This window comes from Carassius gibelio, chromosome B23, assembly GCF_023724105.1.
Source record: "Carassius gibelio isolate Cgi1373 ecotype wild population from Czech Republic chromosome B23, carGib1.2-hapl.c, whole genome shotgun sequence".
Classification (NCBI taxonomy): domain Eukaryota; kingdom Metazoa; phylum Chordata; class Actinopteri; order Cypriniformes; family Cyprinidae; genus Carassius; species Carassius gibelio.
In genome coordinates, this window is record NC_068418.1 from 28,553,154 (window position 1) to 28,579,712 (window position 26,559).

Below are 26,559 nucleotides of genomic sequence, written 5' to 3' on the forward strand. Positions count from 1 at the left end.
CAACTGGACTCGAAGCTCATGTTCATTCAATTCACAACTACAATCATTTTTTACACTTTCTAAAATCAAGACTCTTGAAGAATTAGAAATAAAGACAAACAAATAGTTTCTGTTTAAAATGTACTTTATTGGACAATGAGGATATTCCAAATTAATTAAAATGTTATTGCATTTCCGATCCATAATTTCTCAATTTGATAAATGGAACTTATTCTGAAAAGGCCAGACACGACATTTCTACTACAGCACAGTTCAGCAGAGATGCCTGAGGATACACTGGATATTGCATACACACTGCTGTGCTAATGTGCTTTATTGAGAGGTTTTATTGCAGATCACTCGGCACACAAGAGATCTTTTTCATATCGCTATATGATTTGAATACCACAGGACAGGAGGCGGACCTCTTGGGGAGTCAAATGGGAACTTAAAGAAGATAAAGGCACTTCTAATAATAATACCCAAATGAGTGCAAACACAAGCGAAGGACTGGAGCCATTAAGCAAATGAAGGTGACGGAATGAATAGGAATACATATAAAGAAAATATTACATAGAAAAGACAAACAGATGAGTTGGGGTCTTTATCTTCAACCGCTCATGACCATGCGGACGAGTTCTGTAGAAAAATAAAACAATAAAACAAAGTTAATTTACAATGTGTCAAAAAGGGGAATGACCCCAACTACAGCACGCAGCATCAAGTTCTACTGCAAAAATCCAAATTCTTTTAAAACAAGGATGATTATAAATAATAAAATACATTTTAAAAAATATATACAAGTTTTTTTTTTTTATAAAATAGACCAATGCTCTTAACAAAACCTCATCAACCCATCAAAAAGTGCGTTTAGCCTGCGACTTTTGCTGTAGTTGGAAGCCGTTCCCCGCTTGTACTCGTTCATAAGTGTTGAGAAACGAGGAGAGCAAGATCATGGCTAGCTCCTACTAAACCACAGCTGAAAGACTTAACCAGGGCTAGGATTCAAGAAAATGTTAAAGAAGCTCCTTTTGGTTTTCCTCTAAAGGGCAAGAGTGGAAACGGTTTTATAGCACAGCTTCAGTAATGAGAGACCGTAGAGTTGAGCTATGGATCAGCCTCCATCAGGAAAAGGGAGAGAAAGATCAGCAAAACAAAGCCAAATCACTGCAAATTGATTGGTTAGTTAATAATGAAAGCAACCGTACTGCTTGGTGAGCACAAGTAGGGAGTGTGCCGATATCGGAAGAGAAATCTTAGACTGCTTTTAAAAGCGATACACCCGGTTATGCTACATCCCTTGACATGCACTCAAGTCTGAAGCAGTGCAGTCGCCCTTTGCCTCTGAGAGCCGTCGCAGGGACGGCCACATGCAGAGAGCATGCTGCAGCCAGGGGCCAGAGGAAAGGCTGCTGCAGAGATAGGGAAGAGTCCAACCATGTTTCAAAACCTTCAAACTAGATCCAACCAGGCTCTCTAGCTCTAGACGCCACATGAGGCACAGCTGCACTCTAAATGACCATATATCATTGATAGGTGTAGACTATGCAATCATGTCCGTCTAAGAGCATTAAAGAAAAAGCCTGGATGGATTGCTGCTTCACGTGTTATAAATGTTGAGGGCAGGAGGTAGATGTATACCCGAGACATCTCTCAGCCAGACATGATGTGGCGAACGAAGGCTGTGGAAGATCAGTTACAGTTACGGCATGCTTTCAAGATCCGATTCTCGCAAAAAGAAATTAAAAATGCTTACAACATTTTTTTCCATTGTGGTGCATAAACATAATACATCCATTCAATTCCCAGCACAAAGGTGTGTTTTGTATTAAAATGTACTGTTATTAACTTAACGTTCTACAGACAAAAAACTAGGCTCATAGAACAGAAAGTACTCTCATGATAAACCTATGCATAATAAAACTCAATTGTTTACCTTCATAATTGATGCAACCGTTAGCATCTTCGTGTCCAGCTAGAAGTGTTTCTACTTCCTCTTCGGTCATCTTCTCTCCTATAAAAAGAATAAATAAACCCATGCATAAATGTTTTGCAAAAAGAGCACTTAAAATGTTCACTTCAACCGTATCTACAATCGTTGGCCTAAATGTGGAGGAGTGGGCTATAAATATCTCCTCAGGAGACCAGGCCAGCTTACCCAGTGTGGTGAGAACATGGCGGAGCTCAGCACCCATGACGGTGCCGTTGCCTTCCTTGTCAAATACTCTAAGCCCCTCAACAAAGTCCTCAAACGTGCCCTGGTCTTTGTTCTTAGCGATGGCCTGGAGCATGGGCAGGAACTGTTCAAAGTCCAGCAATTTATGGTTCATTTCTGAGGAACAAGGAAGTCTTTAATCAGACAAGATAGCAGGGGTGCTCCGATTGATCAGCTACTGATCACAATCAGCCAATAATCGTTTTGGGATGATTGATCGGCGGTCTCTAAAAAGGCAGATCTCATAAAACTGATCTCAAGCTGATGACGCTGATGACGCGACTGACGTGAGAGGTTTGGCATGACATGCAGCGGGACCATCTCGGTCTCTGTCCGGCGAGGAGGAAAATAATTATAATGTTGTAGGTGAGGTACAATTAATATTTCTTCATTAAATAACTGATTAAGTAACTTGAAAAAGTTTGAGACAATTTCATAAACAGCGTGAGTGAATCTTCGCGCATGCTCTCTTTCTCGCTCAAAATGCAAATGGCTTGAAAAAAATAAAATCACATTGCGTCTGCACTTTAAGCGAGCTGCATACTGCAGTCGATACAAGAATTGTCACTTGCACTATCGAAGCAGTGTCGCATCGTCACTAAAGTTTATAAATTGCATTTGATCTTTTTGCCTGTGTTTAAACCATTCAACGCTCATGCCTTTTCCTGAAGACCGTGCGCTTATGCACACTCTTAGCACACACACATAATTCACATTACTCCATTTGCAGTGCATATGTGGTGCAGATTTTTTCTGTGCTCATGTTAATGGATTAAAGTGTTTTAATCAGTGCGTTTAAGTGCGGTGCGTCTGCATTAGTGCAGAGATCGACTATTTTTTGTTGCATGCTACATTCGCTGTTTTAAAGTAACAGTGCATTGTTTGCGGTAAACATGAACATGCATTGACAAAAATGTAGTAGTTACACTATAAATGTGTATGATTCAAGTCTACTGTGTTTCACAGCCACCACCACATAGGCTATGGTTCCCGGCTAGGTTTAAAGGAAAAGAGCACTTTAAGATAAAAACGGCAATAATTTTTAAGTTCTTACAGTTCTTAATTAAAGTTCTTTATGAACTGCAGGACTGTAAGTAATAAAGATTTAAATGCAAAAGAAAAGACAGTAAAGTTGACTGTTTCTGTCAATGGTAAGTTTTAATTTAGAATGTTTGTGATAACCTAAGAAAAGAAGTTAAAATGTTTTGCTTTAGCAACTTAATATGTAAATCTAAAACTAAATATTAAAAGTAAAAAGCACTGAATAATTGATGAACGATTGTATTACTGTACTGTGTAAAAAGAAGAATCACAATGTTGAAAAGGCATTTTAAGGATCAATGTTTGGATTTAAAATCAAAATAATGGATAAATGTTGTTTTTCTGGTAAACAGGAGAAGATTCCTGTGTGAAAGAACAGTCCGTGCTGCTTCTGTACCACACATGGACTACATAAGCACTGCAAACAGAGTATGTGTGAACCTCGCATACAGCTCACAAAACCAGGCTTGTGCTGTGTAAGCTATTGTGCAACAATACACGACTGTAAAAAAAACAAATACAGTGCATGATCAAACATTAAGGTGAGAGATATATATATATTAGTGCTGTCAATCGATTAAAAAAAATTAACTAATTAATCGCACAATTTTTTTAAATTAATCGCGATTAATCGCAATTAAAAGACTGAAACTTTTTGGATATGTAAATGTAAAATGTAAATAATTAATGTAAACTCAAGACAAAGAAACTATTTAAATTCAAAATATGATTGTTTATTGGAATTTTTGTTTAACTTGTAACACAGATTTTCTCATGTAAACAACATACCTGCAATAAACCATCAATATCCTCCAAATTAACTGTTGGCTTGAAAGCCATATTTATTACAGAAATAAAAACACAGGCATGTAAATACCATTTGAATTTCAAAACAATCAATGCCAATAAAAAACAAAAATGATTTCCATGTTGAATTCTAAGTGGACTGCAAAAAAATTCCAAAGTATAGTCATTGCCAGTGCTTTAAGTGGGCCGGTACACACCTGTACTCGCCACTTCCAAATATAGCTCTTGAGCGTACCGCCACCTCTCCGTGCGCCCAGAACGTGCTTGTAGCGTACCGGTACGCTCATTTGGACATCTGTTTTAATAGAGGTTTTAATCTTTTACCTGCACTGCCGATTTTCAGAGCGCCCTTCACAATGCAAGCTTCCTAATTCATCCCACCCAGAGCAGAAACTACATTATCCATTCACCCTTAAGTTACACAAGTGAATAGCGCATGTGTCGCTTTTCCCACTCTTAAGTGTCAACAACTCAACGTGGCCGGAGAAGGTGTGTGAAACTCGTTGTGAGTTATACTAAAGCAAAATCTTGAGTATTTATTGTCTGATAAACATTAAAAACTGTCTGCGGAGGTTGAGTCGTCCTGCAGCCCCCGCTGGCTGCTCATTGGCTGCAGCATCTTTTTTCTAAGTTCTAAAAAAATACCGTAGACGGCAAGGCACAAATTTAGATATTCATTTATCTAATTAATCTAAAGCCTATGCACAAAGACAATATGATCTTTTTTTCCCCATTTTGTTTTAAAGCTTGATGAAGAGAGAGAGCGCAAGTTGCTGCAGCTGAGGAGGACAGTGATGCACGCGTACAGGAGTGATTGACAGTTCGCGGCACTGTGTACAAAAAATACTCCACTACACAATTATTTCGTTATTTTCGTTTAAGCTTATTAACGTTAGCGTTACAGAAAGGTCTGATTTACGCACTGTTACAGTCATTGTTTTTTTTTTTGTTTTTTTTTACAATGACATTTGAGTTCATGATTTTAATGTTGCTGTTTCTTGTGGCAGACTGAAGAGTAATCCGGCAGAGTTTTATACTGAAACTTTCCGTCTAAAAGTCCTTCCTTGGTCTTAACCATATTTCTTTGCACGTTGAACACACATAGGCCACAACTGGAAATAAAAAAAACTGCAACCGCGTTAATTGCGTTATTTTTTTTTAACGCGTTAAATATTTCAAATTAATCGAATGCGTTAACGCGCTAATTTTGACAGCACTAATATATATATATATTTTTTTTTAAATAAAGGGACCCCTCCACCCCTCAAAAAAATAAACTAAATAAATCCTCTCACAAGAGTCACCAAAGAGAGGAATTAATTTTCAAAATTGAAATTCGGGCTTTGAATAAATGTCTAAAATCTTGATTGGATCATCACTATAATTAATTCTACATGATTAAAAGAAGGCTTTAAAAAGATCTGTTTCGGTGATCGGATCTGTAGATACTGCTTTCTGTGATCAGCCTAAAAAATCAGAGCACCCCTACAAGATAGCATTACTGTCCATATTATACACGAAGAGAGAAATACTCAAATTATCGTAGTTACAATATAACAGGACAGTGCTGTTGTCACTATATGCTTTTATGCATTTAAATACAATTTTACACCTTTTTCAGTAGTTCAGCGTTTTGCTTTAAAAAACCTTAACCGATGGACTGGAGTCATCAAATTATTGTGTTGTTTTTATCATCTTTTTTTGACTAATTATGATGGCACCCATTGACTGCAGGGGATTCATTGAGGAGTATTTGATGTATTGATACATTTTTCAAATCTTTTCAAATGGATCTTCAATGGGCTAATAGTCAGGTAAATAAAGCAAAACTGTCAACTATTCCTGTTGTGTTATGATGCATTTGAACATTTTTGTTACAAATCCTGTTGGTGCGTTTGATAAAATAGTGAAAGCATAGTTTTAACAGTGTTAAAAAAAAATCTAAAATTTTGCACTGTACGCCATTATGAAAATAAAACAAAGAAATGTGAATGGCATAAAGCTTTTTTTGGTAAACACCCCACACCCCCTTTTTTTGTTGTGAAGTCAGTAAAAATATTGAAAGGGCAAGTACAAATTTGAACAACCAGCTGAGCAGGTAAAAATTTGTTCTGTTGATCCCTCAAATATATTATTTTGTACACACAGATAAAGACAATATATGATATTAAGGAAATGAGTATACAGGTCAGCCATTCTCCATAGTGTCTTGTCCTACCTTCTGCCTTTGGGTTGCCCAGGACTTTGAGCACCTCGGCATTGACAGGATTTTGGCCCAGTGCACGCATCACATCCCCACACTGACTGTAGGTGATCTTCCCATCTCCCGTCCGGTCAAACAGGAGGAAGGCTTCTTTAAACTCTGCACAGATCATTACAAAAATCATTGAGACAATCTTGGTAAACAAACAGAGGACAGGAAAAATGAAATGACAAAATACATAAATGATCAAAAAAAGAAGCTGACATGAACAAGGATGACAAAGAAGGATGGTTGATTTTAGTCAACAAGAAAAACAGGACAAGATATATTATGCCTTTCTGTGTAAAGATGCAATGACAGGCCATTCCTTTAAAGAGTCTGACTTAATTTAAAGAGCCCAGTGGATCAGCACAAAGGGAAATACTGCACCAGCCATCAATATTAATGCAAATTCTAGGCTAAAATGACCACAGAAATCTTATCCATCCACCTTAAGTCATCATATACCTCAGTACTCAGAGACCTTTTGATCAAATTAAAAAGCTAGTGAAATATTCATACACACCAAATAGCCATTTAAGCAGAACTTCTGGCAAACTTACTGGGACCAAACTACACTATTATTATTTAGTGAACCATCAACAAATACCTGATTCTACTTATTTTATTATTATTAGCATATTAAATTTACCAATAACATTAACGTATAAAATCTGAATTATATATATATACACACACACACACACACACTAGCACCAGCCAGTATATTTAAAATATAAATAATATAAAACATAACATAAACATAACATAATATAAAAGTGTGTGTATGCATGTAGGTATATGGTTCTTTCTCTATCTATAGATCTATCCATTAATACACACAAGTTTTTAGATCATCTTAAAACCCTAAAGCCTAGACCTAATCTTCCATTATTGAGCATTTAAACTGTTATAAATAAATGATTCTTTTGACTCAAAGCCAGAGTTCACCGAAAGAACTGAAAGTTATCCGTTAGGACAGGCCCTTCCAAAAAAAAAAAAAAAAAAAAAGAAAACCTCCCATCTCTGTAATGCTTTTGTTGCTCACTGGAATGTGGCTGTTCCCTTGCATGCCTTAAATCGAGCCTTTAACCATATAAGGTATGAGAGGAAAACGAGAGAGTGAGCAGTATTATGTCAACTTCCTTTGCTTAAAACAAACAAGAGCAAAGATGAACCTAAATGGCCATTTACTAAAGAAAGCTCATGTGACTGGTAGTAACACAGATTAGAACTCCAATATTCTAGTTTCAGAGCTGATATTTAGATGTTTAACACGGCAAGACTTTGCACTCTTTTGTTAGCAGTTACAACACTTCCTGACTCAAGACACACCCTTTACAGACATGACTGTCCATGCTACAGAAGAAAACACATTAGCTGACAGGCCTTCGCTACAAAAATGCATTTCTACTTTTCGAAAACATACCAAATTATGACATTTGCAGTTCATTTCCATTAATTACTGAATGCACTTCAAATGAGGGAGGCAGGTATGGTGCTATCAGACACACAGACAGCAGCTTGTTGTCCTTAACACCATGCAAACTAAATCACATCAGTACAAAATAGTTGTCAAAGCACTCACCGTGTATTTGCTCCAAGTTAAACTCAATCTGGAGGTGACATACAACAGTGGCAAAGGGAAACAATACAAAGGTAAGGAAAGTAAGCAGGAGGAATGCAGGGGCAGAGGAACAGATGAACAGAATAACACGGACGAGATGATGAAAGCAGGCTTTCTAGCAAGAAATGCAGGGAAATGTAACATATACATAGTAGTAGAAACAATAACGTGCATATGGACTAACGTTAGACAAAAACTCACCAAGAATCTGGTCCTCGCTGAAGTCAGACTGTTTGAGACAGAGCGACATTCAATGAATATGAAATGATGCACAATAGCAAAGCTTTGAATCAGATGGGGTTTCTAATAACAACACATCTATGGTCCATAAAATCCGTCTGGATAAATATTTTAGGCCGCACGAAAAAGTTCGACAAGTTTTCTATCCTTGGCTAAAACTGGCCAGCTAACGTTAATACTGGGCGCTAACTCACAGCCGTGTTACCGGGTGACCGATAGGCAAAAACACAATCTTGTGATCCATGTAAGTTAGCTATCATACTCTTGTGATTCTGTAAAATAATTTCAGGAACAATTTACAAAGGTTTAGTCACTTTTTTGCGAGCTAAAAAGCGTACAACTCTGTTAGCTAGCATGAAATAGGCTAACGACAGATTCTTAGCAATAAGCGTGTATACAGTTACCAGACTACACACTTAGTATTGTTTAACGTTATTTAGATAAGTTCTACTGAAAACTATTTTTAAATCAAACATTTATCAATATGCCTACCATATTCTGTAGTGGCTTCTTTTCCGGGTGTGTGTTGCGGCGGGAGTGTGTGAAATGACTCGGGCTGGCGCTGCTGAGTTATGAAGGGTGACGATATCCGATTCGTGAATGAATCATTTCTCTGAGTCGAGTCTTTTCAGAGAATTATCTGAACCGATTTACTTTAATTAAATATTTGAAATTAAATATTTGAACGACAGCCTAAGTGACATTAGGTTTATTCATGGCTGCAACACACTGAACTGGGATGCATGAAATTACAGCATTAATTTATAAAATAATAATACTACTAATTAAGTTATAACATTAAATGGAATGCGGAACCGCGGGATGACGTAAAGAATTGCCGAATCACTTTTTAAAAATTGATTCTTGAAAAAGAACTGTTCGAAAGAACCGACTCCCGAGAATGTTTCGGACTTCTCTTTACGACGAGTGGAGTATTCTCGTTACACACAAAGAGTGACATAAGTGCATAGAGACACCACCAGCGCAGATCACTATAACACAATCATTGAGTGCACAAAATTGGCAAAGCGTGTGAATTCAATGCTGATGATTTTTAGTTTGTAAAACATGCGATTAAGCATTTGTAAATTTCAATTTCAATGCTGCATTCCTAGCACATGGAGGTGTTGGCTCTATATAGAAACAACAAATAAAATGTATAACGACAATTCATCATATACAGTATATATATAATAGGCTATACATTGTTTAGCCCATTGTTTACATACACCCATTGTTCTTATGCTTATCTCCAATATATGATCAATCATGAATGGTTTGCTCTTCAACCTAGATTTGAGAATAAGGTATATAACGAAAAAGAATATAAAATATTTATTACATTTAAGTAAAACTGAAGGTGACAGTAATGCAGCTTGTGTGGATCAGCTACTTCAGTGACCCATTTCTCAATCCTGATATAGCTCTAGTATTCTCTCAAGATTTGAGGTCTGGGTTGACACAGTTTTCCATGTGCAATGCTGAGGTAATCAGAAGCTGCATAAAAAGAGATATCACTGATGTTTTATTCACAACTAGCTAATATTAAACTTGGATCTGATACTTGTGTTGCTGTGTGTCAGAATGTTGCCATACAGAAAATATGATTTTTTTATATTCTTGATAAGTCCACATCAAGTTATTCATATGAAGGTTTTTGCTCCATTTTGATCCACATTCTATTCTGCTACCTTTCCCATTGCTGTTTTACTGATGCATAGAAGAGCTCTTACCATAGTAATGAAGAGTAAGCAATTCTAAAGGCTCTGTTGCAGGACCGTCACTTACCTCTAATGTGCTTGGGTCAAAGGGGGAATCAGATGGCCGCAGCATCCGCGGTTTCAACTCAGGAGCTGATTTTGGGGGTGAAGGTGTTGTGGCAGGGCAAGGAAATGGTGGTCCGTGCCTTGGTAAGGTTCCCCCTGATGGAGACTTTTTAATTGACGGTTCTCGTTTTGGTGCCATCTTTAGACCTTGAAATGTGTCCTTCCTCCCTGTCCACTGCTTTGCAAAAAAAAAAATCTCTGTCAGATTAATTGCATGTGTGTCCTCTGATAGTAGAAAAAGAGAGAGGAATGAATAGGAGAAGCAAGCAGGTAGCAGGACTAATCTAGAATGAATTCATGCAGTGGATGTGCATGCAGTAAGAGTGCACGAGAGTGTGCGTAGGAGTGCTGTCTCACCGAATCTGTTTCACTCTCTCTGCTTGTATTTATATGTAGGTCAGAATCGTGTTCATATGTGGGTGTTAGGGGGTTTGTGTCACTGACAGACAGCAGTATCAGTATAAAAGCACGTCAAGACCTCTGTGTGCGTTTTGTGGAAGAGCTCTGCTATTTGGTTATTTATAGGTATTTCTATTTTTATTCTCTTCCTTTCATCTCTAGGAAATATTTCTCTCACACTCAGTCTCTTGGTAATTGCAACCTTCCTCAATGTTTCCTGTGCTGATTCTGTTATTATTACTATTATTATTATTATTATTATTATTATAAATTGTATCATTTTTTTCTCCACAATATGTAGATGTCTTAGTTTTGCTCAGGTATTAACTAAATGATTTCGCCTTTGAGTCTAATCTCATCAATAAAGTCCATGCTTAATATTTAGAGGTGTTGTGAATGTTTTTTATAATGAGTATTTACGTAGTTCATTATAAGAGTAATGTAGCTTTACAAAAGTATAATGACGTCCACTTCTGATTGGACAAGTTTGTCATTCCATTGAAGCCTATTCTTAATGCTTATTATAATCTGATATTTTCCAGAGAATTGTGTTGAGCCCTTTTGGGATGAATTACTATTTATGGGTGTCTAGGTCATGAGTTCACAATAAAATCACTAAATAGGAATTAGTTTTCTATGCATGGTATAACTAACCAATCAGCACGTATAGGGTGTGATAGTGCAAAAGCAAAGTAGTGTTTGACCACTAGATGTCAGTATCGCCTAAAGTAAAACCTTAACCAGACCGCCAAAACGAAATAAATAAGATTACTATTATAAAACTTCACCCACCTGGCACCTATGCCACATGTGAGTAAATAAAAATAACCCGCTTATGTATAATAATTCATAGGCTAAATAAGACTATTTTGGTTCAATCTCTATCAATACTGAAATATTCAAATTTAATATTATGATTACTGATTTACTGAGTAAACCTGTAAAAACCTGTCTCATTCATATTTGTCATGATGTCTCTAAATTATGCATATTTTCAACTCACTAACAATCCAGCATATATAACATGTAAACAAAGTTTTTTTTTTTTTTTTTTATAAAAAAAATAAATAAAAAAAAAATCTGTTTTATTGACAGCACATCTCTTCTAAGACGTCGAGTACATCCAGATATATTTAGCGCTCTTGGTATTTTTATTTATTTATTTATTTATTTTTAGGAATAATCAATGTTCCCCGCCCTTTAATAGATTTTACGTACAATCCATCGCCCGCTCAATGGGCCTTGAAATCACCGTTTATGTGTCTCGAGCATCACAACAATGGTGACACAGGACCCCCGCCGCGCGACCAACGGCCCACCGAATTAATTAATTAACGCACATTTTGGATATTACAAATGCTCGCCAGACATGTTTAATTCGCAGCAAAATGTCTTTAAAGTATTTTTGTAACAAGTTTTGACCTCACGTGTTTTCTCAGTGAAGAAGGTCACAACAAAAGCGAGTCTGCCGAGTGAACATCAAGTCTTAAAACCGACTAAAGAGATTAATTTTTGGGCCTCACGTTTCTCCTAATCTCTGTTTGAACTGTAATCTGAGCAACAACCAAGTATGCTGAAATGTCCTAAATCTTTTGCTTAGTTATTTTTGTTGTGTTTATTTTCAATTCGACTTTAACAAATGTTTCTGTAGTATGACATCAGAGTCATTTTACCAACTTTAGGTGAAAGGTCTCCAGAACATCTGCTTTTCTTTCTTTTTTTTACACAAGCGCAGAATTGATCATTCTGGGTGCTGATTTTTCCAATTGGAAAAGTAAACTTTCTGTTTTGCCTTACTCTTTTCAAGCCTTTGATGAAAAGAAATTGAATTATGCTGAACTAGGGAAAGGGAATCAATTGTTCCTCAGAGGTTCCCCCAGAATGTGTAATAGAATTATAGCAACTGCCCCACCTAATGTTTCACAGAATCTCCGGACCATGCCAAATCATCAAACCACCTGATTTATTTTTAATGGCATTACACCCCTTTCTCTGTAGTGTCATGGTAATATCTGCGGCTCCTCCAGCTGCCTCTATATCACATTATCCAAGCTTAATATTGACTGTGTAGGGCTCGCAAAACAATAAGCCTAGAAGATAGGCAGCTTAGAGGCAGACAGCTAATCGGAAAGCCCTGCAGTTTGCTGGAGGGGTGTTAACTAAAGCACTGAAGTTGCTTTTGCCCTGGAGGAGCAGTTCAATCAATGGGATGCTTAACGCAGGGGTACCCAAACGGACCCGTGGCTTTCAGATCCAGGCATCTTTCAACAAGTCCGAGCTGACGAGAAACCATGAAACCTGATGCAACTTGATTCCTTTTATTTTGTCTCTCTGTCTTACGTGCAGCAAACAAACAATCACTTCTCGTCTCATTTAATCAGAAACTGTAGTGTTTTCCAGCTGGCATCTGTTTTTCTGCATCAAAACGTCTGTATAAGTGGAAACCTACTTCAAAAACCAATACATTGGGCTGATTTAAACATTGTCTCATTGGCATTGCACCAATGCATATTTTATTTTCTCTTGAAGCTGTGGGAAAAGAGCTGCATCTGGGAATATTCAGAATTATTTTTATTTTATTTGTGTTAATATTTTAGAGAACGATATTTCATTTTATAACAATGAACTCAGACAACTTATCACCTTTGTGTTTGTCATATTGCCGTAAACCACTTTGGGAATCAGACTATTCCACTTGTGGGCTACATGCACCTGATCACACACAATCTGTGGCCCCCTGCCAAATACTCAGAAATCTTTTAATTTGCTGAAATGAAACCCTGCAAATCTGCGCACTCATGTCATCAGTTCTGAAACGCCAGTTGCAGTTGTTTTTATGAATCTAATGATTGTGTTTGTTGGTGAAGCTAGAAGAAGGAATGGGCAAAATCTGCCTATTGTGTTTGGGCATACTAAATATGGGCTTTGATTAGTGCATGGGTGCAATCTATTCAACTTCTCTCACTCCCTCCCATCCTCCCCTCCCTCTATCCTTCCCAGCTACAGCCCCTTGGGGTATGCCCACGTCCCAAAGGACAGCCAGCAAAGCAGATGGAACCCCCTCCCCCTTGTCTCTCACAGCTCACCCCAACAGGGTTGGGGTTCAGGAAAAGGATGGACTGCGAATGGATGAACACTTTGTTTTATAAAATGTGGTTTAAGTGGAATGCTCTGACCACCTTAATTGGTTTGTATTCGGCTCATTCGAATGGTTCAATTATCCTACATTAACTCTAATAGCCAGTATGACCCTCAAAATTCCCCAACAGAATGGAATGTGCACAACTTCCAAACAAACGCTATAGAAAAATTGCAAGAGGTGTTGCGTGGACACTGTCCAGCCATTGTATCAATAGTAGAGCAGCCTATAGAGAGGGGTTGCAGGTGGCATATTGTGCAAATGGGCAATTTTATGGTTCCAATTATGCAGTGGGTACTTGATATAATATGGGATTGATTTACACAAACTGGCAGACTGGCTTTTATTGCCCAATTCCTTCCCACTCACTCCTCATCGGCCATGATTTCAGTGTGTTTAATGGAGAAAATAAATGGTTTTAGTAATAATGTTCTGATGAAGGGGGTACTACTGAGGTTTAAAGTCCATAGCTATAAAACTCGGCCCCACTTCTCCCAGGTGTCCGGGAGCACGAGTTTGGCTGTTCTCCTGTCCCTCAGGAACCATCCCAAAGAACTCCTGTATTCAGCTCCAGTAAGCAGATAAGGGCAGAGCTCTGGGATTACCTTTACAACACATATCTTTTAAAACACAGACGCACTCTCTATTATTCTCCTAAGGGAATACAATTCAGTTTTCAGAATGTTTCATATTGGAAGGGATGAAGAACATCCATTAAACCTTTCAATTGTGAAATGGGTTCATTTCAATGAAAAGCAGCTCTACACGAGACAATAGTGTTGTTGTTCAACTCCAGTCGTTTCGAAGTTGATTCAGTTCAGTTCAATAACAGGGTCGATTTTGCAAAATTCACCAATTATGCTAAAAACACAGCTCAACAGAAAAATTGGTGTCATTATTCAGCTCAAGTCAGTTCAATGTTGATTTAATTCAGTTAAATCATAGTGCCAGTGTTCATGAGTTCAGCTAAAAAGCAGCTTTAAAGGGTTGGTTCACCCAAAAATGAAAATTAGCCTGTGTTTCACTCACCCTCAAGCCATCCTAGGTGTATATGACTTTATTCTTTCAGACGAATCCAATCGGAGTTATATTAAAAGCTCTATCATTCCAATGGGCGGGTGTTTCTGTTCAACAGTCCAAAACATATTAAAAAAGTGCAGGGATCCATAATAGAACACGGCTCACACGGCTACAGGGGGTGAATAAAAGCCTCCTGTAGCGAATCCATGTGTTTTTGTCAGAAACATATCCATATTTCAAATGAAATAAACACTTTTCTATCGCTTCCACTATCTGTCATAAGCGGAAGCCGTTTTGGTGGATGACGTAGGACGTCAGTGTTGCATTATTAGTGACGAATGCGAAGAGAGAACAAAACAATTATGAGAAGCACAAAAATATCAGAGGATTTCAAATAAGACAAGAGGAGACTGGTTTTCCTTTGCTAAGAAAACTAAGATTCCTTAAACAAGCTCACAAGACTAGCTAATCTCAAAAGGGATACACGCAAAGCATACGTCCTACGTCATCCGCCGGAACGCTTCCGCACATGACAGTCAGCAGAAGTGAGAGAAAATGTTTATTACATTTGAAATATTTACATTTTTCTTACAAAAACACATGGATTTGCTACAGGAGGCCTTTATGCATGCCCCTGAGACGTGTTAGGCTTGTCTTATTATAGCTTTAGAGAACAGAACAGAAACACCCACCCACCTCAATGATAGAGCTTAGATAAGCCAGGACAATTTTTATATAACTCTGATTGGACTCGTCTGAAAGAAGAAAGTAATAAACACCTAGGATGCCTTCGAGGGTGAGTAAAACACAGGCTAATTTCCATTTTTGGGCAAACTAACCCTTTTAGAAGATGATGGTGTAGTATTGTGGAAAACTGTTCTTCACACTTAGACAAAGAAGGTTCTTTTAATAACTGTTCTTTGGCACAAACTGGTTCTTCAATGACACTGAACATTTAGTTTCATATTTAGAAAGTTTATTTGGTTGAATAGTTTATTTATTACTTTGACAAACTTAGTTAGGAAAAAGTCATTAAGTCCAAGTTTTTATCAAAGTTTTCCCAAACAGCCCAGCCCCCATCACCCAAACACACACACCCCTGCTTTTATAATTATTACAAGGGGCTCAGCTTTCAGGAGACATAGAAGGAGCATGTGTGCATGGCTTTAATTCCTATTGTATTCGTGCAATCTCACTCTAAGCGAGTGTCTGAGCTCAGGAGAGAAGGAGTGAGGGAGAGAAAGACAGAAACAAGGACCCATCTGTCAGAGAGGCGGACGGATCCCCCTTCCCACTCCAAACAGGTCCCTTGGGACTGCAAAAAAGGATAACTCACTTGTGGCAATAGTTGTGGGTGTGTTTTTTTTTCTTGGCACAGAGAATTACTCTCAACCAAGGTAACTACAACAGCATCACAACAAGCCAGCTAGAGTAAACAAGTATTAAGTCATCGCTGGTGTGCTTAAGGAGACGCGTCCTATAACTGTCGCTGATGTATTGACAGGGGGTGGATGCACTTGATCAGTCTGTTTTGACTTGTCAGGTTTCTTTGAAGATTTGATGTTTTTTAGTGTAATGCATTCAGCAAAACAGCTCCAGATAAAAATGATTGCTAATGTTACAAAAAATGTTCAACAGAAATCATTTCAGAAAACCTTATGTGGTATAATTTTTTTGTGCGAGTGGGTCCTGCACGCAACAACAAACACTGCAGCAAGTTGTTTTTTTTATTTATTATTATTTAAGTCGGTTAAATGTTCCATTATGACTTCTTTAAAACCAATCAGCAGTTGTTACTGTAATGTGATAATCTGCAAGCTTTACATCAGTGTATTTACTTTATGTCTAAATTAAGATACACATCCACAAGATTTTTGCTCCAATTATTTAATAAAAAAATCTAATAGATGTAGATAGATATAAATATAGATCTAATATTAAAAATATACCTTTTTTATTGGTTATTGTTTTGCATCCAATAACCCTATGGTGACTGTCAGGGAGTTGCTGTATATGAAAAGGTTTTTTGTTTGTTTGTTTGTTTTGATGAGATTATAATATTTTTATTTATTTAAGCCAAATTATTCTTTCAAAACAGTGTGATATTTCTATGGCACAAATTATGATCACCACAATGATGCATCAAATTGGAACTAATTCGCAAAAACTATTTAAAAACCAATTTAAGATCACCAATTGAGAGTTTCTTTGATAAATAGAAATAAACAGTTGAATGAAATTAAAATAATTGCTAAAATTACTGTTTTCCATTTTAACATATTTTAAAATGTTATTTATTCCTGTGATGGCAAAAGCTGGATTTTCAGTAGCTATTACTTTAGTCTTCATTGTCAAATGATCCTTCAGAAATCATTCTTATTATGCTGATTTTGGTGCTCAAAAGGTTTCATCTTACTATCAATGTTGAAAACAGTTGTGGAAATAATTTTTAGGACTTTTTGTCTGAATTGGAAGTTAAAAAACAATAACATTTCTTTGACATAGAAATGTTTGTATCATTTTAAATGTTTTTAAGGTATTTTTTGATCAGGTTAATGCATCATGACTTAATAAAAATATTAATTTATTTTAAAAAAAATCTTACTAACACCCAACTCTTGAATATGGTGGTGTGGTGTTCTTTTCTAAAACAGCTGCTACTGTTGTTAAACACCAAGAGTCTGAAACTATATAATGAACAGAACTTCTTATATAAAACAATCTTTACTGAGAAATTCTGTAATTTGTGAACAAATATTATCACTTGGCTCCTAAATGTATTATTTTACTGTCTCATTCACTGAAAAAAAAAAAAATTAAGTAAAAAGTAAAAAAAGTAAAATATATATATATATATATAAGTCCATTCAGTACTTTCTGTATAATTGCAGAAATGTAATTCCTTGGGACTGCAGAGGGGGGTTGGGGGAGTGGAGCTCTCACTCCAAACAATGAAACGGGTCATGGGAGTTCTGTGTGCTGTTCCTCTGGCTAAAATTTGAACTCTAAACTGTCTCAACAGGAGGTTGTCTATTGAGTACCGCTGCTCTCGTGGCTGTGCATTCACAGATTTTCCATGAAGACCCACTGCATGAACACTTGAGAAAAGCCTCATGAAACTATAAACATTTAGGTCAGATGGTAAAGTGGAGTAAATGGTCTCTTGTGATTATAGTGTTCACTTCTGGTTGAGCTGGACTAGAAAATGCAGCAGGACTCAGTCCCTAAGTTAGCTGTCCGTCCTTCGTTAGGGCACAAGGGAGGAGAGTTTGGGCTCAACACAGTAATTCCCAATACAGGTTGCAGGTGTGACACAGCATTGTGAAACACTCCTGGGAGGTAAAGTTGTGGTGAAGCAGGGTTACCCTGGGATCTTTGGGGAAGCATGACACAGTTACTAGGTGTGCATAGTGTTGACACACATGATCCCTGGTTCATACATGGGACATAGGGAGACTCCACCCCAAAATGAAAATTTGTCTAATTACTCACCCTCATGTTGTTCCAAAGCCATAAGACCTCCATTCATCTTTGGAACACAAATGTGGATATTTTTTATCCATTCTGAGCATGGAAATGCATGTAGAAGTTACCCTTATCATGACCTCCACACAAACCTAGAATCTGAAGGCCAGTTTCTCAGTAACAGATTCTCAGCGACTTGAAAATGAGTGTTAAAAAGAGAATACTTAATGACGTTTATTACCGTTTTCTTTCAAGTTAATCATGATTAATTGGACATTGATTGTTGAGTGTTACCATAGCAAAGGCTTTCTATCTTCATCAGTGCATAGATTTTCAATCTGAACATCACATCTATGCCGGCAAGTGGAAGCCTTCCTCCCTTTGTGTGAAAGGAAAGAAGCGTCACCCGAGTGAACTAGCGGTATGGATATTGTCCTATTGTGTTGATTGTGTTGTCGCATGAGAGATTATGGTAGGCAGGCGACTGGCACGTGAGCGCTGGTGCAGCAGACGCATCACTTAAGCCCATCTGTTCATTTATCAATCACCAGTGACTTAAACCTTCAACTATCTAAGTGAACTTAGCAATTATAATTTAAATAGTGGATAGCAATAAAAAAGAGAAAATACATTAAGCAATACATTATAAAGTATTTCAAAATAGTAATTATTTGATCTGTTAGCAGTAGATTTAGAATGAATTTTAGAAGTTAACTTTAAGTGTTACCAAAAGTTTTGTAGAGAGAGTGTGAGCATACTCTGTAGGCCACAGATGTGCACACTTGGTGCATACAATGGGATCAGTGTGAGGACACGTGTGACCTGAAGCCCCACTGTCAATAGCACACTACTACAATAGAGCCCCTACTGTGGTATGAACACATAATAAGTAGCCCCATTTTGCCAAATAAAGTCAAATTTTATCAGGGCAAAACTTCATAAATGCTAAATGATGCACAGAATGTTATTTTCTTGTTTGTATATATAAGTTCAGATGCAAAAGCCTCAAAGTGCCATCTGAAATTTTCTTCTGAAATTAGCGTTTTCAGCAGACTCCTATGTGTAGGTTCAGTAACTTCACTTTTACGGCAATGAATAAGTTATTGCTCATTTTAGAAGAACATTTACTTAGAGTCATTAAGATTTGTTTTTCAAACCTGATGCCTAATTTATATTTTTTTTTATAATTTTTTTTAAATATTTTTTTTTATTTCTAGCTCCCATTATAATTGCTACAGAAGTTCACTTAGACAGTTGAAGATTTAAGTTAAGCCAAACACTGGTGATTGATAAATGAGCAGATGGTTTTAAGTGATGCGCCTGCTGCACCAGCGCTCACGCGCCAATATAGCTACACTATAATAATAACTAAAACGTTGTTTAAAAAGTGCTCTATAGGATGTTCGTTTTATTATTTTCAAATTATATTAGTATAAATACGTTTATAGACAAAAACATTAAAATGTCAAATGTGAGGCAGCAATCTGAATTGATGTAAATAAGTGGACATCCGAGTAGATGCAATATTAAGATTTTCTTGCATGAAATCAAGAAAGAGTACCTATAGGCTTCGCTATCAATCTGTTGAATAAGTTACACTTTCTCACGGTAACTTGTTAACTCCAGGTAAACTCCAGGTTAACTCCCTTGTAAACCTTTTTTTTTTTTGTTCACCCTTTTATTTTACAAAAAGTAGCCTATTTTGTTTCTCCAAAATAAGAAGTAAAAAATGTCATTTTAAATGCAAATGTAAATTTGGTGCTCTTTCATTCCTCACAGCATCGTTTCAATTCGCGAAATATTAAAACAGCGCCCACCCTGAGAAAGTTCTGAATTAAACATTTTTGTGATATTATCACGTGTGCTTTACATAATTCGTTTGTGAATTAAAGGATGCACAGCCTAAGGTAAGTAGGCTATCTGTTGCGTATGAAGTAGTCTAGTCTAATAAATCTTTTCAGAAAAGTATTTCGTGGGGCAAACCACCCTCAGGCGCAGCATGCATGGCTGAGTGAGTTATCTTAGCGAAACAAAAGCGTTTTGGCTTGATTAATCCAGCAGTTATTGAGCGTTATGTTTTGGTGGGCCGAGGGGCGATAATGAGCGGACGGAGCGAATGAATGAAACGAGTGAACAACACACACACCTGCTCACACTGCACCAAGCTGTCACAATCATTTACTGGGACGCGCGCGCGTCTTTGTACACCAGACTACTGTAATTAGAGTTAAAACCAACATTTGACCTCGCCGTAAACCAAATAGGGCTCAGGGGTATTAATCTAGCACTGTGCGGGCTTTTTTGGGGCAGAAAATACGTTAGGTCACGAAAGAAAAGCGGAGAGTGATATTTGTATAGCTCCTCAATGATAGGTTATTTTCAATTTGGAATAGTACACTGCGAATCAACTGGTGTATTACATAATCCAGTAAACGAAATTAATGTGCTACTGACCATCAATTCAATAATAACAATTCAACAATAAAAAGTAATAAATACATTTATTATTATTATTATTATTATTATTATTATTATTATTATTGTTGTTGTTGTTGTTAATGAAGGTGACAGTCATGCGGGTCTAAAAGTGTTTTCTCTATTTTAATTTTTAAAATGCCCCCTTCTTGTATATTGATTAGTACACTACTGCATAATTAAAGACAAAACAAACTTTTTAATACTAAACTAACAATAGGCTACCAACATATTATGCCAATATGTTCACAAATTTGTATCAACATCTTTAAAGCCTTTATAATTTAAAGCCTTTAAACCCCTTTAATGTAAAAATAATAGCCTATAATTAAATGAATAGCTAAATAGATTACATTGCACAATAAATTACCTTTAAATCCATTATAAAAACGTAGCCTAATAGATTAAAATACACAGTTTATGTATAAACTGCACGTCATCGACCCAAATGGCTACTCTTAAAAACATTTTTAATCTTCCACTCTCTGATAAATGACAAATGGATTGCAATGCCTCTCACCTTGCAAGGTTTTTAAGGTTAATGTGCAAGGGAAGTTGCATCGTTCCCTCAGCACAAATGCGAACAACCTCAGACACAAAGCTCGGGCCTGGGGATAAATGCACACACTTAAGTAGTCAAACTTTTAGCCACGAGCGCGCCACGCGCGTTCGGATCAGCTGGAGGGGTGAGGGGTTTGTGGGCGGAGCTTGTGAGCATCGCTAGAAAGTCAAAGCCGGGAGTCAGTGCGCTTCAGTGAGGCATAAGACGCGCTGACGCACCAATGGAGAGCTAACGGACCTGCACTGGCGCAGACGGACTTGACACACAAACCATCAGCGGGGAGTCTGGAACTTTGTTTTTCTATTTTTTTGTTTTACAGCATTTCTTTGAAACATTTTGACAGTGTGTTCAGGCTTTCTTACCACCTTTTTCAAGTTTTATTGAAGTGGCGCATTAACAGGTACGGCTATTTTTAAAAGTTTTCTTTTATTAGGCTATTTGTATAAATATGTGTATATTACTTTTCAGATCTTATGGTGTACAAAAAGATTTAAGCAATTAAGATACAGATTTAAGCAATTCTGCGTGATAAAACTAAGTTGTCTATTAGCCTTGTTTTATCGTTGTTAAAAATAATTAAACACATAACTGCATTAATATTAAATGTAGTGCCTATATAAAACATAGTTAAAATAGAATAGCATCGGCTCTAAACGCAGGGTAATCCGTAAAATGGGTTCACCACTATACTGTATGTCAAGCTTGTTTCCGTGCATTTTGTCACAATTATGCATGTTATTTGATCAAATTCGTAAGTAATTGGATGCAAACTGGTCGAAAATGTGCAATTATCGAACCTCTTTCACTTTGGAATCATTTTTTTATTTCATTTGCAGGAAACAGTTAAAATGAAAATGAATTAATGCCTATTTATTTATTTTAGAATGCAGATTATTTTATCCAGTCGAAATGTGTGCCGACCGGTCCATTCATTATTACAAACATTTGTGTTCTATAAAGGAGACACGCTTCAATGCATACATACCAGGAATGTTTATAATCGGCAAAACAGAATGTTATTTTAATTACGAACTAAACATCTCGAGTTCTAGAGTTTCAAAGGAAAACATGGCTATACATCGACGGAAGAATAGGCTATCACGAGTCCAACAAATCTCTGGACAAAAACTTGTATTTGGAGACAATGCGGATGTCTACCAATCAAATCAAATTCAAAACTGTTCTAGTAGTATTAGTGTGGCTTGGTCCTGTGTTTGTTGATTCCGGTTTACAGACTCCCCACAAATTAAATCCGAGCGCTTTATCTGTGGACTAAATCCAGTCGTGTCCCAGATTGGACAGCGTCTCCAAAACGACTGCGGAAATCAAAGGGTTTATACAAAAAGTCTTTGCCATTAAATGGAGCATTAAAACTGAGAGAAGAAATGGAATTATACATCTGTAAGCTATATAATAACCATCACAATAATCGTGATGTCTGTCAAGCCTCTCCATTATGAGGGTTTAGGAGGTGTAAATACTGTTTTATTTTGATTTGAATGTACTCACAAATCTGTCTCCTGTGTCCTTAGATCACAATGATGACCAAACCTTATGGAAAACCAGGGGATGTGACTGAGCTTGTCAGCTCTCTTGGATGGATGGAGGAAGACCTCAGCTCACAGGATGGTGACCAGACACCTGAGATCGGTCACTATGCCCTACACAGGAGACCTGTGGAGCTTGGCAGTGAGGATATGGAGGAAGAAGAGGAGGAGGAAGAGGAAGAAGTTGGTCTGGATGGAGAAAAGGTACCCAAGCGAAGAGGTCCTAAAAAGAAGAAAATGACCAAAGCCAGACAAGAACGTTTCCGTGCCCGACGCGTCAAGGCCAATGCCAGGGAACGCTCACGCATGCATGGGCTAAACGACGCATTGGACAACTTGCGGAGCGTCATGCCTTGTTACTCCAAGACCCAGAAGCTCTCCAAAATCGAGACCCTGCGGCTGGCCCGCAACTACATCTGGGCTCTGTCAGAGGTTCTGGAGAGTGGCCAATCACCCGAGAGCCATGGTTTTGTGGAGATGCTATGCAAGGGGCTTTCGCAACCTACCAGCAACCTTGTGGCAGGCTGCCTCCAACTTGGACCCTCGTCCATGCTGATCAACAAACTGGATGAAAAGTGTGGGATTCCAGGAGTAGGTGGTCCACAGGGTCACCCCATTAGCTATCCTTCACCAGGACTTCCCAGTCCACCCTATGGCTCATTGGAGGCCTCACACTTGCTCCATCTGAAGGGCTTCAAGGGGGCAAACTATGAGAACTCCTCACCCAATGAATGTAGCAGCGGCACGCCACCTTATGATGGTCCTCTTACTCCGCCACTCAGCATCAGCGGCAACATCGCCCTCAAGCAGGAGCCGTCGCCGCATGAGGCTGAGAGGAACTTTACACCTCACCCGACCCACGCGGCTCATTACATCTCCTCACACCCTTACCCACCTTCCTCCTTGGCTGGTCTTCCAGCTCCTCAGGGTCACCCGATGTTCCCAGGCTCCCGTTTTGAGCTTCCTTTAGACATAGCATTCGAGTCGTTTACCCCTTCACACATTGTGACATCACAGATGAGCAGCATTTACAGTGAATGAACAGAAATGACCACCAGAGACACTCAGCAATTCTGCCTCCTGCTCCTCAGTGTGCCTCCAGTGGGGTAGCACATTTAAGGAGACGCTTTGCATGTATCCTGTCTGATCCCTTAAGAGACCATAGTGGTCACTGAGAGAGAGTATCTGAAACACAACCTACCTGTGGCAACTGAAGTACTGAGAAAGAAATGCATATTTTTTTTGTTAAGTTATTCTTGTTTCTGTCTTGACTGAGTTTGTTACTTCTTTAAATGTTATTTTTAATTGATCTGGGATTTGTATTCTGTATACACTTGATGTTCTTCACCTCAAATAAGATGACGACTTTGATGCACATGCCATAAAAGTGTATCAAAATTGACACAAAGTCAAGCTTTTTAGATGCATACAGAGAGTAAGAGCCTCAGTTTTTTTCCCAGCATTGTTCAACCAGATGCTGATTTTCCACTAAACAAAACACACAAAACATAAATAAATAAAAAGAAAGAATGAAGGAAAAGGACAAATTTAGTACATTACATTTGCCATAAAAAAATGCATTTATTTATGACTGTATTTAATATTTATTTTGGTGACAGTTGTATGTTTTGAAACAATTTGTCAGCACTGTTTTTATTGGTTCGTTGGTACACTGCCAGTCACTGCTACCAATATTCATAAAGTATCTAATTTATTTATTGGAATTCATTCAGTTTAATGTATTTTTGTCATTCTCCACAATGTTTGTAATTTTGCTCAAGCGTTTGTAAATATTTACCTGTTCCGCACTTAATAAAATAAATATTCTTATATAATATGACACAAGTTGTTTCTTCCTTGTGCTCTTTATCATATTATTATGATCTTCTTCATTTAGAGTTTCTATAATGTATACTGAAAACATAACGAAACACTAACCAGATTAATCATTTTAACAATAAAAGCAGACACACTGTATTTTAAAATAATAATGCAAAATGTATTAGATTTTTTGTCATTATAAACATCATTATAATGTTGCACTGTTATGCATAATCTTTATTTCATAGTCATGCTGAATTTTCTCTAATGTGTGACTAAATCTATTCATAGACTTAGAAAAAAAGAGATTTAAAAAAGTCTATCCATCCATCCATGTACACACTTACACATAAACATACATATACAAATGTAATAAAAATTGCAATCACTGAATTTGTAAGATGATGTTGAATCATATGCATAATAGCCATTTTAGTGATTAATATTAGTGTTATGATGGGCATGGGAGTCAGTGGAGCATGTGGAGCCATGGGAACACATAGCTGTTGAACAGGTGACTGTGTCACGGGATCCCCTTTCAGTCTCACTTGCGTTTTCCCAGCCTTTTCAGTGCCAAAATTGTTGGGGAAATCAACAAAACAAAACAAGCACACAAAAAGGGGGTTAATGATGCGGGTGAAAAACAAAGAGTGAAAAATGTATTTTTAATGGTTCTGGTAGCATGTCGCATAGCTGTATTGAAATGTTTGCAGACACTGTCTGCGTATCTCCACAAACCTTTAAATCACTAGAGTACAGGACGATCATTGACTTTAGCTCTGTGCTCATAACGGACAATGTGATGCCTCTCCAAATGGACAAACAGAGGGTTGATGGGATGACAAGCCGGAGAACCAGTGTGTGAATGTGTGTTTATTGTTGAAAGCAGCACTGAGATGAGAATGGTTGCCTCAGAGGGTGTTTTGCCTGAAGTGGACCCCACCTCGTCCGCCGCTCCAAAGGTTTGTCTTTTCCAGCCTTGGCAAGGCGAGAGAAGTGAAGGAGAAAAAGGGAGCGATTGTTTTAGTGGGCGCCACTGGTCTATTGTAAGTGCAGTGTGTTCTTTCTCTCAACCTCTGACCTGTATTGTTGTGAGGCTGTTCGTTCGGAGAGCCGAGACAGCTGGGAGAACTGCGGGGGGCTGATGGACAGCTGGGGCCAAACTAGAGAGAGAGAGAGCAAGGGGAAAAAAGAAAGTGGGAGAGGGAGTAAACCAAAACAGAGGAGGTGAACAAGGCCTTATTCTTGAGTGACCCCTTTCCCTGTCCTCTTGTGGGTCAGCTGGGCATCGGAATGACACATAGTTCCACACGCTGAGATGGTGAGAGCAGCTGAAGATGAGGAGAGGACAGAATAGAGGGAGTCAAGTGCATAGAAGGTTTTCAAGCTGTGCCTTCAAGAGGCACTTTAATTGAGAACAAATTATTAGAAATAAAATTAAATGTGACTCTTAACCTGTAGCTTATTTTAGTGTTGAGTTTACCATATTAGATTTAGATTAGAATGTTTTCAATGTCCTCAACAACTTATTCATTCATATATTTTATTTTAAACCTATCAGACTTTGTTTGGAGAAAATATTCGCTTTAAAAACATTTGATGCCACTGCAATCTCAGCAAGTTACTCAAAAAACTGTGCAGTGTACCACCCACAGAAGTTATACAAAGTATACAAGATGTTTTAGAGTCTTTGGCATTGTTCATTGCCAATACAGCAGCCGTCTGTGCAGAACTCAGCAGGGCTGAAATAAGGGAACGATTTCAGAGTTGTCAGCTGCTGTCGACATATCTTTTGAAAACAGATGAGAAGGCACAGAGGAGAAATGTGCTAGAAAAAAATGAAAAGGCATGTGAAGATGGTTGAACTTTCCCATAAGGCAGATGGTCATTGCTGTTGTACCACAAGTTTATGATAATAAAAAAAATTATACTACGATAATCTTAGTGACAATTTCAAGACCCTAAAAGACCCTAAATTCATTTTAAATCTTATTGTAATACAGCCATAGCTCAAAAGGATTTATTCTGCCTGTCTCCACATCAGGTGGATAAGGCAGATGACAGTCTGATACAGCGGTCCATAGTACTTAAGATATTTGAGCCATTTTAAATGATTAATTGCATTAATGGATATAATTTAAAAACAAATGGCAT

General features: G+C 37.6%; 2 protein-coding genes across 4 annotated transcripts; one reads left to right on the plus strand and one right to left on the minus strand.

The window, feature by feature from the left end:
• Positions 1 to 106: 106 nt before the first annotated feature.
• Positions 107 to 10,131, minus strand: LOC128011706 (myosin light polypeptide 6). 3 transcript variants are annotated; one of them, XM_052594394.1, is made up of 7 exons: positions 8,644 to 8,769; positions 8,113 to 8,140; positions 6,261 to 6,404; positions 2,138 to 2,311; positions 1,916 to 1,993; positions 1,621 to 1,661; positions 107 to 618 (listed from the first exon to the last, which is right to left on the minus strand). In XM_052594394.1, the coding sequence occupies exons 1-6, from the start codon at positions 8,644 to 8,646 to the stop codon at positions 1,633 to 1,635; spliced, it is 456 nt and encodes a 151-aa protein (XP_052450354.1). In that variant the 5' UTR covers positions 8,647 to 8,769; the 3' UTR covers positions 107 to 618; positions 1,621 to 1,632. The 3 variants fall into 3 exon arrangements, with proteins under 3 accessions (XP_052450354.1, XP_052450351.1, XP_052450353.1); XM_052594391.1 differs by lacking the exons at positions 1,621 to 1,661; positions 8,113 to 8,140; positions 8,644 to 8,769 and adding exons at positions 7,873 to 7,900; positions 9,940 to 10,131; XM_052594393.1 differs by lacking the exon at positions 1,621 to 1,661.
• Positions 10,132 to 21,218: 11,087 nt separating this feature from the next.
• neurod4 (neuronal differentiation 4) lies at positions 21,219 to 24,419 on the plus strand. The gene is made up of 2 exons (XM_052593451.1): positions 21,219 to 21,437; positions 22,570 to 24,419. The coding sequence occupies exon 2, from the start codon at positions 22,576 to 22,578 to the stop codon at positions 23,623 to 23,625; it is 1,050 nt and encodes a 349-aa protein (XP_052449411.1). The 5' UTR covers positions 21,219 to 21,437; positions 22,570 to 22,575; the 3' UTR covers positions 23,626 to 24,419.
• The last annotated feature ends 2,140 nt before the right edge of the window (positions 24,420 to 26,559 follow it).